The 13,193-nt window shown below is 36.5% G+C and overlaps 2 protein-coding genes and 1 long non-coding RNA gene across 4 annotated transcripts; 2 read left to right on the top strand and 1 right to left on the bottom strand.

Moving 5' to 3' along the window:
• The first annotated feature begins 403 nt into the window (after nt 1–403).
• On the top strand, nt 404–6,675 carry LOC113349429. Of its 2 annotated transcripts, XR_003360171.1 has the most exons (8): nt 404–614; nt 2,553–2,686; nt 2,972–3,145; nt 3,262–3,433; nt 5,522–5,698; nt 5,834–6,005; nt 6,343–6,425; nt 6,555–6,675. It is a non-coding gene; the product is annotated as an uncharacterized LOC113349429 (long non-coding RNA). The 2 variants fall into 2 exon arrangements; XR_003360170.1 differs by lacking the exon at nt 2,553–2,686.
• A 543-nt stretch (nt 6,676–7,218) lies between these two features.
• Nucleotides 7,219–9,233, bottom strand: LOC113349428 (4-hydroxyphenylpyruvate dioxygenase-like). The gene is made up of 3 exons (XM_026593406.1): nt 8,441–9,233; nt 7,798–8,353; nt 7,219–7,698 (listed from the first exon to the last, which is right to left on the bottom strand). Exons 1-3 carry the CDS (start codon nt 9,042–9,044, stop codon nt 7,530–7,532), a joined length of 1,329 nt encoding a protein of 442 aa, XP_026449191.1. The 5' UTR covers nt 9,045–9,233; the 3' UTR covers nt 7,219–7,529.
• A 2,674-nt stretch (nt 9,234–11,907) lies between these two features.
• On the top strand, nt 11,908–13,036 carry LOC113352207 (protein IMPAIRED IN BABA-INDUCED STERILITY 1-like). Its single transcript, XM_026596053.1, has 3 exons — nt 11,908–12,096; nt 12,635–12,828; nt 12,937–13,036. The coding sequence occupies exons 1-3, from the start codon at nt 11,908–11,910 to the stop codon at nt 13,034–13,036; spliced, it is 483 nt and encodes a 160-aa protein (XP_026451838.1).
• The last annotated feature ends 157 nt before the right edge of the window (nt 13,037–13,193 follow it).

The following is a 13,193-nucleotide window of genomic DNA, read 5'->3' as shown; positions in this document are numbered from 1 at the left end:
CACTAATCAAAATATTTAATCACTAATCCAGATTACTAACACTAATACGTAAAGGATAGATTTGCCATTTAAAAAAATTTGGGTTAAGGGGATATCTGATTTTGCTATTTCACAATCCTTTTTGTCTTTATTGAGTATGCCTTGAAAGATTTTGGTCCCTAAAAAACCATGCTTGTGGGCTAAAATCCGAAAATAACCCAACAAAGAATCAAAGAGAGGCCCACATTTGTGTATCCCATCGATGTAAGTAACCAAAGTGTAATCGCTTTGACATTTGCCCCCGATTTATACAGGTCTCAGGTCTTTGACTGTTAGTTTCTTCTTACTGCCTTTCCCTCTTTTCCATGTCTTAGAAATCTTTGGATTTGTGATATGAAGTCATTCAAGTGTTTGGGTAGAGAATTCTATTGCTCCAAAAATTCCAGAGTGGTAGCATTCATCACGGAGATTTGTGATGTCTAATGTCACAATTCAAGGAAGAGCTGAAATCAGCAATGAATCAACACATGGATTTAATGTCGGATCTCGTTGAGAAATTCAGTGGTGAACTTCGCGCTGGATTGCAACCTGCTGTTGATAATTTCCGTAGCTTGTTCCATGCAATCGATTGGAAGGTATTACTTTCTTTATTTTCTAACGAATTAATTTTTTGTTTGCGGGATGAGAAACCCTTCATAATTAACCAGTGTTTGTATTTTCTGCTGATTTCTGTTTAAAATTTGAGTCTTAGATTTTTCAAGGAAGATCAGTAGAGCTATTGAATATTGAAAAACAAAAGTAGGATGGATACTACATTGACCCTTTGATCCATTTTTTTGGTTTCCAACATTCTTCAAGAAGGGTAGTAGAAACCCTAGAAGTCTGTTTAGGTACTGCAAGTTGCTTCAACTCTATAGGTAGAAACTGAAGAATTAGTTTGGAGAACCTCGCACCAGCAAAACCGTCACCCAGGGTCATCGTCACAGCCTTCTAGTACTTTGAGATCGACCCTCACAAATGAAATATGGGAGCAAACTTTTGGAGTAGAGGAGTAGTAGGCATTGTGATTTACTTAGGGAGTGAAGATTTTTTATGATTCTTTGAGATGGGTTATGTTTCTTGCTAGCTACATATTAGGTGGATGCTCATCCAAATTGAGTCGGGTCGAAAGAAAGTATTCCAGTCAGGTGTCAGTATTAACGGCTTCATTTAAGTTAGTTTTCGAGATATGAAGCTTTTCCAATCTGTGGTTTTTGGTAGTAATGAGATACTTTTTTATTTTGCTTAACACATGGTTTACCAAATGTATAGTCAGTTTGTCCCCTAGAATATAGAATATCTGCGACGGCCTGCCTCGACATTCAAAAGGAAGCGAATCTTACCAAAAGCGTTTTAAAATGTCAGTTAGTGGAATTTGAGAAACTGTTTAGGATTTTGAGGCTTCCCCTTCATTTTGTTATTCTTCTCTAGCTAACCGTCAAAATATAGTCACCAAGGAAGATAATTTTGTTTTAAACCGAGTCAACCGACATTAATGCCTTGGCAGGTGTAAGAGTATAAGGTTTACCTGTTCATTTATATAAGAATCGTTTGATTGATTCGAATTTCAAAGGTACTTAAGTTCCTTTACAGATACGCCTCTTGTCATGACTTTTTTTATCAGAGTTTGTTGGGTCCAACTTGTTATCATTTCATGTCGCGCTGCTGTTAAACAATTATCTTGTCAAGGAAGAATATCAACGTTCAGACCAGCTTGTTCCTTGTCGCATGTAAGAGTCTGTGTCCATAACTCTGTTTTGTCGTTTACTATATATGATAACTATCTTCTAACTATCTTCAGTTATATTAAATTGTTGCATAATTTATAGGAACCTCTTGGCCTATAGTGACACTGTTTTTCTAATAGATGAGACTAGTTATCCGAGTTAACTGAAATGATTTAGGTGGGTTAGAATTACATATGCATCTAGATGATGGGCACTATCTCCTTATTTGTCCAGTGCATTTGTATATTCTCTTTGAATCTCCCTTTTCTTCCATCTCGTTTTACAAACTAGCCTTTATATTGTGGAATTACACTTTTCTGTAACCGTAATTAGAAAAAATTCTTTGTCTATTGATATTAGAGGAATAAAAGAATAATATACGGGTTGACTGATCATGATAGATGAGATACTTTATGCAGTCTAGGAAAGTCCACTCGCTCCTCAAGGATCAACTTCTTGTAGTTGAAACTGCCAAGGTGTTTTACTTGTTGATAACAAATTAACAGCCCACACATCCTCAACATACCGAAGTTAATATCCTTTTAAAACTATATTAGTTCTGTGTAGTGGTGGGTGTTTACGTGGCAGAAAGTATGAATATGTTTCTTGGTAGCAACTGGAGAAGTTTTGCGGGACAAAACTATTTTGGCAAGTGTGGTGTTTATGTGAGAAGAATCTCCAGACCTATAACTCCAAGATAATACTCCGAATCTTCATTTCTGATCTGTAGAATATGTGAACTACTTGAAATCTTCATTCTCTGAGCTGTTAGGAATCTTCATTTTCTGAGCTCAGATGTGAAAACAGGGCATTTATCAAATTCCAACTTGTAGAGAGAATTGTTGCTGCTGTTGTTTAGATCACCATCGTCACGAAAACCTTGAAACTCAGTAGAGTCCTGTGCCGGTGCTTGCTAACAGCTCCCAACTACACAAGTGGAGGTAAAAATATGTGAATACTACTTGAAATCATAAATCTGTAGATGTTCTGGCATTCCTTTCCACTTTCCATAGACTTACTAAGAGTTGAGACTAGTTATAATGAACTGAATTGTGAAATATTCTTAACTCAGTCTGTACTATGTTTCAAGAGTGTTGATGAAATCGAATCATAAATTTGTTTTTATGAGTACTATCTATAGTGACCTCTTTGCTAGTGAATTTATTTGGTTAACATTGGTTGGAGATTTGGAGTTGCTCTTATCCAACTTTCTTTTGTGTTTCTAGCTTCATTTGAGAGACAAAGATATCTGATCACGAGGAACCAGGTAGCAAGAAGGCACAGCAATTGACATTTCTTAAAGCAGTCAGATGTTGTTGCAGCTAGAGTCCGACCGAGACATAATTCCGAGGCATTTGAATCACACTGACAAGTTCTTCTCTGTTCAACTTGTCATTCAGGTGTCTTACTTTAAACTAGTTCCTATCTAGCCGAGATTTCAAGGACTGACTGATCTTCTTTTTAATTCTCAAGTATTACCTTAATTTTTGTTCTTTCAATTTGCATTGGTTTGCAGGCACAACAACCGAATAGCACAACAAGTTTCAATCGGCGAGCAGTGGTGATTGAAACCTTGCATGCTTCTGGTGATCAAACCACTGATTTTGACTGGTATGTGAAGTGTCCAGTTCTTGGAGGAATCTATTCTGCGGCTGTGGTTTAAAACATGCTGACTGATAATTCACCAGGTTAGTAACTGCTTCTCTTTGTAAGGTATTACTTAGAATTAAATTACTTTTTGCTGGATCAGAACGCTTCATAATTAAGCAGGGTTTGTATTTTGATTTCTGTTTAGAATTTGAGTCTTAGATTTTTCAAGGAAGATCAGTAGAGCCATTCAATATTGAAAAACAAAAGTAGGATGGATACTACATTGACCCTTTGATCCATTTTTTCGGTTTCCAACATTCTTCAAGAAGGGTAGTAGAAAACCTAGAAGTCTGTTTAGGTACTGCAAGTTGCCTGAATTCTATAGAAACTGAAGAATTAGTTTGTAGAACCTTGCACCAGCAAAACCCTCACTCAGGGTCATCGTCACAGCCTTTTAGTACTTTGAGATTGACCCTCACAAATGAAATATGGGAGCGAACTTTTGGAGTAGAGGAGTAGTAGGCATTGTGTTTTACCTAGGGAGTGTAGATTTTTTGTGATTCTGAGAGATGGGTCATGTTTATTGCTGGCTACATATTAGGTGAATGCTCATCCTCATTGAGTTGGATCGAAAGAAAGTATTCGAATCAGGGGTCAATTTTAACGCCTTCATTTAATTTGGTTTAGAGATATGATGTTTTTCCAATCTGTGGTTTTTGGTAGTAATGAAATATTTTTTTTTTATTTGTTAAGGTTTACCAAATGTATAGTTAGTTTGTCCCCTAGAATATAGAATACCTGCAACGGCCTGCCTTGACATTCAAAAGGATGCGAATCTTACCAAAAGCTTTTTAAAATATCAGTTAGTGGAGTTTGAGGAACTGTTTAGGTTTTTTGAGGCTTCCCCTTCATTTTGTTATTCTTCCCTAGCTAACCGTCAAAATATTGTCACCAAGGATGTTAATTTTGTTTTAAGCCGACATTAATGCCTTGGCAGGTGTAAGATCGAGTATAAGGTTTACTTGTTCATTTATATAAGAATCGTTTGATTGATTCGAATTTTGGAGGTACATAAGTTCTTTGCAGATACCCCTCTAGTCATATATCCTTTCTGTTATTGGCTTTTTTATGAGAGTTTGTTGTGTTCAACTTGTTATCGTTTCATGTCGCCCTGCTGTTAAACAATGATCTGGTCAAGGAAGAATGTCAACGTTCAGACGAGCTTGTTCCTTGTCGCATATAAGAGTCCGCGTCCAAAATTCTCTTTTGTTGTTTACCATATACGATAACTATCTTCAGTTATATTAAATTGTTGCATAATTTATAGTTACCTCTTGGTGAACAGTGACACTGTTTTTCTGATAGATGAGACTAGTTATCCGAGTTAACTGAAATTATAGGTGGGTTAGAATTACATATGCATCTAGATGATGGGTATTATCTCCTTATTAGTTATCCTCAGCATTGAAACTCTATGGTTAGCTTGATAATATAATGTCTTTCATGCCTGAGTTACTCTTGCTTTCAACTATTGGCTACTTGCTGAAAGTTTTCCTTTCTTTCACCAGTAAATTATAGAATTTTCAACCTCTGATGACTTTGAGTGGGTCACCTGAATTGCTAGAAGTAGAACCATGTAAAAGTAGAAAATACATTGTATCACGTTCTTCTGTGTCACTGTACCTTACTTGTCCAGTCCATTTGTATAATCTCTTCAAATTTCCCTTTTCTACCACCCCGTTTTATAAACTCAGCCTATATATTGTGGAATTACATGAAACGGAGAACTGAATTATGTTGAAAGTATGATCATTGAGATCAAATTGCTACTGTTGGGTCGGGGTCTTGTGCCAGTGCTTCCTAACATCTCCCAACTACACAAGTGGAGGTACCAATATATGAATACTACTTGAAATCTTAAAGTTGTAGATGTTCTGGCCTTCCTTTCCACTTTGCATAGATTTGCTAAGAGTTGAGACTAGTTATAATGAATTGATTTTTTTTTTGTTTTTTGTTTTAACTTAGTCTTAGTCTGTACTAAGTTTCAAGAGTGAGATTGATGAAATGGAATCATACAGTCTCTTTTAGAGTACTATCTATAGTGAATTCTTTGCTAGTAAATTTATTGGTTTTCATTGGTTGGAGAGTTGGAGTTACTCTTATCCAACTTTCTTTTGTGTTTCTAGCTTCATTTGAGAGGATACGAAGATGTCTGATCACGAGGTACCAGTTAGCAAGAAGGCACACCAATTGACATTTCCTAAAGCAGTCAGATGTTGTTGCAGCTAGAGTCCGACCATGACATCATTCCGAGGCATTTGAATCACACTGACGAGTTCTTCTCTGTTCAACTTATCATTCAGGTGTCTTACTTTAACTAGTTCCTATCTAGCCGAGATTTGAAGGACTGGCTGATCTTTTTTTGTTTTTGTTTTTTGTAATTCTTATGTATTACTATTACCTTAGTTTTTGTTCTGTCAATTTGCGTTTGTTTGCAGGCATAACAACCGAATATCACAACAACTTCCAATCGGCGAGCAGTGGTGATTGAAATCTTGCATGCTTCTAGTGACCAGACAACTGATATTGGCTGGTATGTGAAGTGTACAGTTCTTGGAGGAATCTACTCTGCGGCTGTGGTTTAAAACATGCTGACTGATAATTCACCAGGTTACTAACTGCTTCTCTTTGTGCTCAGAATTTTTTTGCGCTTAGGTTCACATGAAAAATCTGAATGCTGTCTGATTACGCTAGATTGTTCATTTGGTTAACATCAGTATGCTTCTCAACATGAACATTTGCGTTTTTAAGAGACCATCTCAATTACTCAAACCAAAACATGCTGTTGCAGAGTGCAACTTATGCCTGGTAGTCAATATTAGCTTAATTCAGTTTGCATTTTATTAACCGTTAGAAGATGCATAACTTAACATTTCAACAGAACACTTGATAGTTTTGAACGGTGTATAGAAGCATTGATGTGTGATTTCAACTTTGATCACGACAGACTTCCGTGACACACAGGCATTTTGTAAGGCGCCGAGTGAAAGATACATGTTACATTTGATCTAAAGAAGACTGTTTCAAGAGGTAATCTATACTAAAACTTGCTGCTGACTGATTGGTTTAATTCAATCTGTTCTTCTACATCATCATTCTGTCTAGGCATTAAGGTTCACTGTCAATTGAGTGACCTACTCGATTACCCCTGTTTTGCAGCATTAGTATTTGGCGGAAGACGTTGGCGCTAGAATAGGAAGCACAATCCATGGTCTAGATGGAGTTTCGTACATATTTCTGTGCAGAATTGAGCACCTGAGAAGACTATATCATTCTCGAGTTTTCATATATTTCATAAGATACAAAGGCCTAAAATGAAACAGTTTTCTCCTTCAACTGAGTTCAATCATTATCTGCTAATTGTAGTTGGTACCGTATTGGTGTGCTGGTGGATGTTTCACTTGAGTGGCTTATTATTGATTTTTCCTTGTTTTTACAGAATGAATAGTGATGTACGCAATACATGTCGGATCAAAAATATAGGTTTTTTAAACATCTAAATAAACAAATGTAATCTAGGAGATGAGAATTTTACCTTTCCAGGTTTTTTACCAAGAAAATTTAGTTAAAGTCAGGCGAAGTAGGGATATTATCTTGTTATAAGATTGCTGCTTGATGAGAGCAGGAATTTAAGATAAATCAAGATAGGAGAAGATGAAAATTCACAAGAAAGAGGAGGAAATGATAATTATTGTCTTGTTTGGGGTACTGGAGATAATGCATCTCCTGCTGCGCTGGCTGAGGATATTGATGTGAATAACCACCCATATTCTGTCATCATTAAATCTTGATCTTGGTGATCCATCGTTGAGCTATTTCTCCGACATAAGCAATGTATGTTTGGTTCCTGGAGTCAGATTTTGCAGGCGAGGTCGGAAGACTACACAAATTGGTTGGTAACGCCAACACAGATACTCGACACATTGTCGTAGGGGCCGGATCAACTCAGCTCTATCTATTTCAATTTTGTTAATAAATAATGGCGATTCATACTTGTCTTCGATACTACTACACCTTATTTATCTTTCAGAATAGGGAACTTGATCATTTGGATAGTGGTTTACACTTCAACTCGGTTTCCGAATTCAATCCATATCAATATATCGTCTGATAGATTAGCTTCTATGGTTGTACTTATTGTGAGTCGTGAAAAGTGTTCTTTTCGTATTCTTCGACAGATTTAACAAGAGCTGAGATGTTTCCTTTCCCAAATCCTCCACATCCTCCTCTCTGAACAGTATTACCTTCTTTATTTTTCTCCATGCATCCAATCCGTTGTATTATCTCTAGCAGTACTGTTGGCCTGAAAAGGTCATGATATCAAAATTTAGGCTAATGCAATGCTGAAAGACGCTAGACAATGATATCACATATACATGCATTATGTTGTTTGCGTGCGTACCTATCACCCACAGGCTTGGTAAAGATTTGAAGTAGAACACCTTGATCATCTTTATCTACTAAAATCCCAAACTCTTCACATTCTTTTATCTGCTCATCTTTCAAAACATTATCTCCAATTCTTTGCTTCAAATTTTTATAATAGGTTGTTGGTGGCGGCGGCATGAATTCAAACCCATGACGACTTCTTTTTTTCATCTCTTTCAATGTCGTAAAAATATCCTTACTAGTAAATGCCATGTGTGCTATTCCTTCACCTTGGTTGTGTTCCAGATATGCCTGAATTTGACTCTTTCTTTCGGTCCCATGAACCGGTTCCGTTATTGTTAGCAACACTGATATTTCGTTATTCGCCAGTACCGTTGAATTCATACCGCTCTCAATTACTCCTGCTATGTCATCTATGGTAAACTGAGCGAACTCGTGAAACCCAGAAAACATTTTTACATAACTAATAGCTTCAGCCAAATTCACTACGTTTCCTGCTACATGATCCAAGCCTCGTATCCCCAAATCCTCCAAGTCTTTAGAAGCCAGCGGTTCCTCATCATTTATATCTAGAGAATAAGAAAACATAAATAAAGGTATGTAAGACATGTGACAATAAACACAAATAAACACCTTAAAAAGCCTACAAAGCGCACCTTTGAATCCTGGTAGGAAATTGACACCAGGATTTGAGTTTTTAAAGCTTATAAAGCGCAGTATAGCATCCCCATAAAGTTCAACCTCTGAGATGATTATATCATTATTGATTTCCACAGGAGGATGTGACGGTCTGGCACCATAACAAACGCTGATATTGAAGGCAGATTCTGCATCTTCGACTTCTATGCCAATTGCTCGGACACCGAGACCATGTGCAATGGAAAAAGCGTATGCCGTTGAACTATTAAAGGTGGGGATGGTGGCAGTGCTACTAATAGTGTGAATTAGCATTTGAGCTACTGAAGGAGGGTAAGGAGCAGTGAAAAGGATGTTTAGATCACCTGAATGGAGAAGATAAGATGCATGCACCATATTCCCCGTGGAAAGATCAGATTTTGCTGTAATCGGCATGCCAAGTCCGTAAGAAAATCGTTGAGCCACATTGATTCCATCAGCACACCAAAACTCGAGGTGGTGAAAACATTTGACTGGAAATCGATCAGATTTTGGATTTTTTCTTATGAAATTCGCATGACCGACTAGTTTAAATGAACCATCATCATCATGGTCGTTGTGTTGCTTCTGCATATCTTTCCCCATCTCGCACTCTTTCAACCTCTTCAACTAATTTGATCTTGGTATGCTTTGTTAAACAAGATATGAAGATGAGAAAATATTGTCATTAATTGGCTTCAGAGGTTCTCTTCATATAATAGAGCAAATGATAACGTAATTGGAAAAAATAAAATAGTTTAACTTAAATGCCAGCTTCTGCGAATTCATCTTTGTCACTGCAACGGCAAAAATGAAACAATTAAATGGATTTTATTAATCCTCTTTGATATTTCAATTCCCATGGATGATCTTGCCATGTAAAACATATCTTATATTTATTTTTTATTAATCACGTTGGACGCACTAATAATTTTTTATTTTAATAATGGAGACACACTGATATAACTAAATTAATTTAATACGATCCAAATCAACTGCTAATAATTGTATGAATCCAGAATTCAGACTTCCCATGCCTACAGCTTCATAGACCCTCAGCTACTGCCGCGGAGTAGTTTTCAAGGCATTGCATTCCCTTGTGGAACACGGGTTTAAATCAATAAGATTATAGTTTTTTGGCTCAAATTTTTTAAAAAATGGCAACTTTGTACGTACTTTTTTCGAAGGTGGTATTTACTTTCTTTTAGCAGTTTTAATTCACAACGACCATCTTTAGCAGATTTAATTCCCACACGATTAAAAATGAAAGCCATAGTGGAGCACGACGAGGATGTTTCTCATGTTTAGGGCTGTGGAAGCTTGTTTTCGAACATCCAACGACTTTTTATTTTTTTCTATCGCAAGATAAGTTTGTTTATTCCGCATGTACAGCACATAAGAGGAAAAAACAATCAGGTAGACTGGTGGAGAGTAGGTTGAGAGCTTTGTCATAGCACAAAAGCAATTTGATTTCCTTTTATGTCTTTTTTTCCTATTTCTTTTTTTTTTCTTCTAATTATGGAAACGAACTAATATAACTAATACTCTCTCGGTAATTATTATATAGGCGGAATTTTCATTTTGCCTTGTACCACTATATAGGGGAGCCGAAATTCCAAAACGACTTTTTATTTATATTATCCTTATTTATTTGCTTGGAAATCATCCCAAATAAGTATATATTTCTGCCATTGGGAATATGATTAAGGGTAAAACAGAAAAAAAACATAAAAATTTATAAAATCCAAAAAATTTCTTAATTTAAAATAATTTGCCCCTCCACATATATATATACACACACGTGGTATGGTACGGAGGGAGTCCAATACAATCTCTTTGCTCGAAAGAATCCCCAAATCAACCGCAATTATGCGTATTTGTGCAATGATGTGTCACAGCATTAATTGTTTGACTTTTCAAATATTTCCCATGTCTACATACAACCAAACGATACAGCTTCGTGGATGCTGATCTTACAATCTGTCCAGATTTCTTTTGTGATGTAATTTTTCTTGGATCTTCGAGTCATCACATTCCCTAGTGTAACACGGTTTTAAATCAATAAGATTAGTTCTTCTCCTCAGGATCCAAATTAATATTAGGAGATGGTGTCCCATGTAAATGCCAACTTTCTACTTATTTTTTTTTTTTGGTAAAACTTAGAACAACAACCATCTTTGTCGACGGAGCATGTTTCTCATGTTTTGGGTGGCGGATGTTCGCTTTCGAACATTCAATGACTTTTTTTCTACGGCAAAATAAGCTTATCTGTCCAGTATGTGCCTATGTTTGGGCAACCACCATTAATAATTGATTAGCGAATATTTACGAAAATCACTTTCTAATGCCTTTACATGATCTTCCATTATGTCATCTTGATTTTCCTTTATCTGATTGTATACATCGTGTTGATCTTCAAATATCGTCCCCAGCTGTATCACTAATATCAAAAGAGATACAGAATTTGCAGAAGATCTTCATGTATTTATTTTTTTATTACCATTGCTTCTATTCATTATGTTCTACCACTTCTTCAAATGTCATTCTCGTTCTCCTTATTCATTAACAGCAAGTGGAGAATTTCTTTGCCGAAAATCCATATAAAAATAAGTGGAATTCTTTTCATTCTATTATCTTAAACATTATATACAACGATTCTATAAACCCCTCTTTAACATTCTTCTTATTCGGCTATGGGTTTCAATACAATGCTCAGATTCTTGTCCGAAACACTTGCTCATGTTATCAATGGCATTAAATATACAAAACTAGTGACAAAACCCCTAGGTGAACAAACTAGTGATAAGAAAAAACCGGTTATATTATTTTTACCAAATAAAAACCATTTCAAATAAAACTGGGACAAAAATTTCAAGTCAAATGATAATGAGCAAATTTAACTTTTTTTATTTAAAAAAACCCAAATGTACCCTTTTATCTTTTTTTCTTCTTCTTCTTCTTCTTCTCTGATTTCTTCTTTCTTCCGTCTCCTTCTCCCACCACCTTCATCACCAGCAGCAACAATGGATCTCCACGAGAAGAACGACGCTGATTCAAGAGATGAAGAATTCGAGAGACGTTTTCTCTCAATCATTAGTTCATTCATTTCCCTAAAACTGAGAAAAGAAAGAGAAAGCAGCAGCCGCTGCTGTTAAATCCGAGAGACCAGATCGAGACGCTGATTGAGAAATTGAGAAGGAAATAAGATTTGAGATGATGTTCATAGAGCATAGAGAGGAAGAATCAGCAAAAAACTGTTGCTAGAATTTATTGAAATCGAGAAACAATGAAGAAATTAGGGTTTATGTTCTGATGCTGAGCTGTGGCTGGATTTGATTCAAGAATACAGATAAAGACAGATGTAAAGTTGGGTTTGGTGCTGTTTAAGAAGACCTGTTGCTGTTAATCTCAGAGATGAAGAAGAAATTGATGAAATCAGGGTTTCGATTTGAATCTCCAAACGAAGAACATGAAGGGAATTGGGTCTGTCGATAAGAGCAGAATCAAACAAGAAATTGGTGATGTTAATCTCAGAAGACCTGTTGGGTTTGGTGAACAAGTTGTTGCTGGTTGGCCTTCTTGGCTTAGTGTTGTTGCTCGTGAAGCTATTCATGGTTGGATTCCTCTTCGTGATGAAAGTTTCGAGAAATTGGAAAAGGTAAGGGTTTTTTCTTCTTCTTTTGTTATTTTGCTACGATTTTTTATTGTTCTTGAATTGCTCATTTCTGGTCTAATTTGTGTCGTTATACATCGGAATGTTGAAGTGGATTAGTACGTCGACAAGGTATTTTTGTATTTGTTCATGTGCTGCAATTATGTGAATACTGCAATTTTCTGACTGTATCTTTAGATTGGACAAGGTACATACAACAGTGTTTTCTGAGCACGAGAGCTTGCAACTGGGAGGATGCTTGCCTTAAAGAAAGTTCGGTTCGATAACTTTGAGCCAGAAAGTGTGAGATTTATGTCGCGGGAAATAATGATTCTCCGCAAACTGGAGGGACTAATTACTTCTAGACTGTCAACTAGTGTATATCTTGTTTTCGAGTACACGGAACATGATATTGCTGGTTTATCATCTTGTCCTGACATCAAGTTCAGTGAATCACATGTTCGTATATATGGAACTCTGGATGTGTGTTCTAGTATTCGGGAATTACCAATGTTAAAAGGTTTGATTTGTTCATGTTGTGTAGGTTAAATGCTATATGCATCAACTGCTATCTGGCCTTGAACACTGTCATTCAAGAGGTATAATGCACAAAGATATCAAGGGATCCAACCTTCTTGTTAGTGATGATGGAGCTCTGAAGATAGCTGATTTTGGCCTGGAAAATTTTCTTAGTGTCGGGCACATTCAACCATTAACTAGTCGAGTTGTTACTTTATGGTATCTACCTCCTGAACTTTTGCTTGGATCCACCAGTTATGGGTAATCTGTTGATCTATGGAGTGTTGGTTGTTTATTCTGTTGATATGTTGTGTGTTTGACTCAAAGGGTTCAGGTTGCTGATGTGGTTGATTGGGTCTGTGGTGTTGAATACCAACTCGCAGATGGAAGGAAATGGAGTATGATAGGGGAAGTTGTTGTTGCTTAAATGAAAGGGTTGCAGGAAGTGGTTTTAGGATGATTTCGGAAGCCGATGAAGGACATAATTTGCTGGAGAAGGCAGTAAATAAGTGCAGCAGAAGTTACAGGAAAGTATGAGAGGCAGTGCTGCTGTTGTTGCAACAGAAGTGCAATGCAAGAAAAGA

Source organism: Papaver somniferum, chromosome 2 (assembly GCF_003573695.1).
Source record: "Papaver somniferum cultivar HN1 chromosome 2, ASM357369v1, whole genome shotgun sequence".
NCBI lineage: Eukaryota > Viridiplantae > Streptophyta > Magnoliopsida > Ranunculales > Papaveraceae > Papaver > Papaver somniferum.
This window is presented reverse-complemented; position numbering and strand designations above follow the sequence as displayed.

What these genes read in the sequence shown, in the direction of transcription:
- LOC113349428 (XM_026593406.1), bottom strand. Translation starts at nt 9,044, where the DNA reads ATGGGGAAAGATATGCAGAAGCAACACAACGACCATGATGATGATGGT. An exon ending in TTTCCTACCAGGATTCAAAG is followed by an intron (nt 8,354 to 8,440) that starts GTGCGCTTTGTA and finishes CTTATTCTCTAG; the next exon opens with ATATAAATGATGAGGAACCG. An exon ending in ACCAAGCCTGTGGGTGATAG is followed by an intron (nt 7,699 to 7,797) that starts GTACGCACGCAA and finishes TGACCTTTTCAG; the next exon opens with GCCAACAGTACTGCTAGAGA.
- LOC113352207 (XM_026596053.1), top strand. Translation starts at nt 11,908, where the DNA reads ATGAAGGGAATTGGGTCTGTCGATAAGAGCAGAATCAAACAAGAAATT. An exon ending in GTTTCGAGAAATTGGAAAAG is followed by an intron (nt 12,097 to 12,634) that starts GTAAGGGTTTTT and finishes CATGTTGTGTAG; the next exon opens with GTTAAATGCTATATGCATCA. An exon ending in AGTCGAGTTGTTACTTTATG is followed by an intron (nt 12,829 to 12,936) that starts GTATCTACCTCC and finishes TTTGACTCAAAG; the next exon opens with GGTTCAGGTTGCTGATGTGG.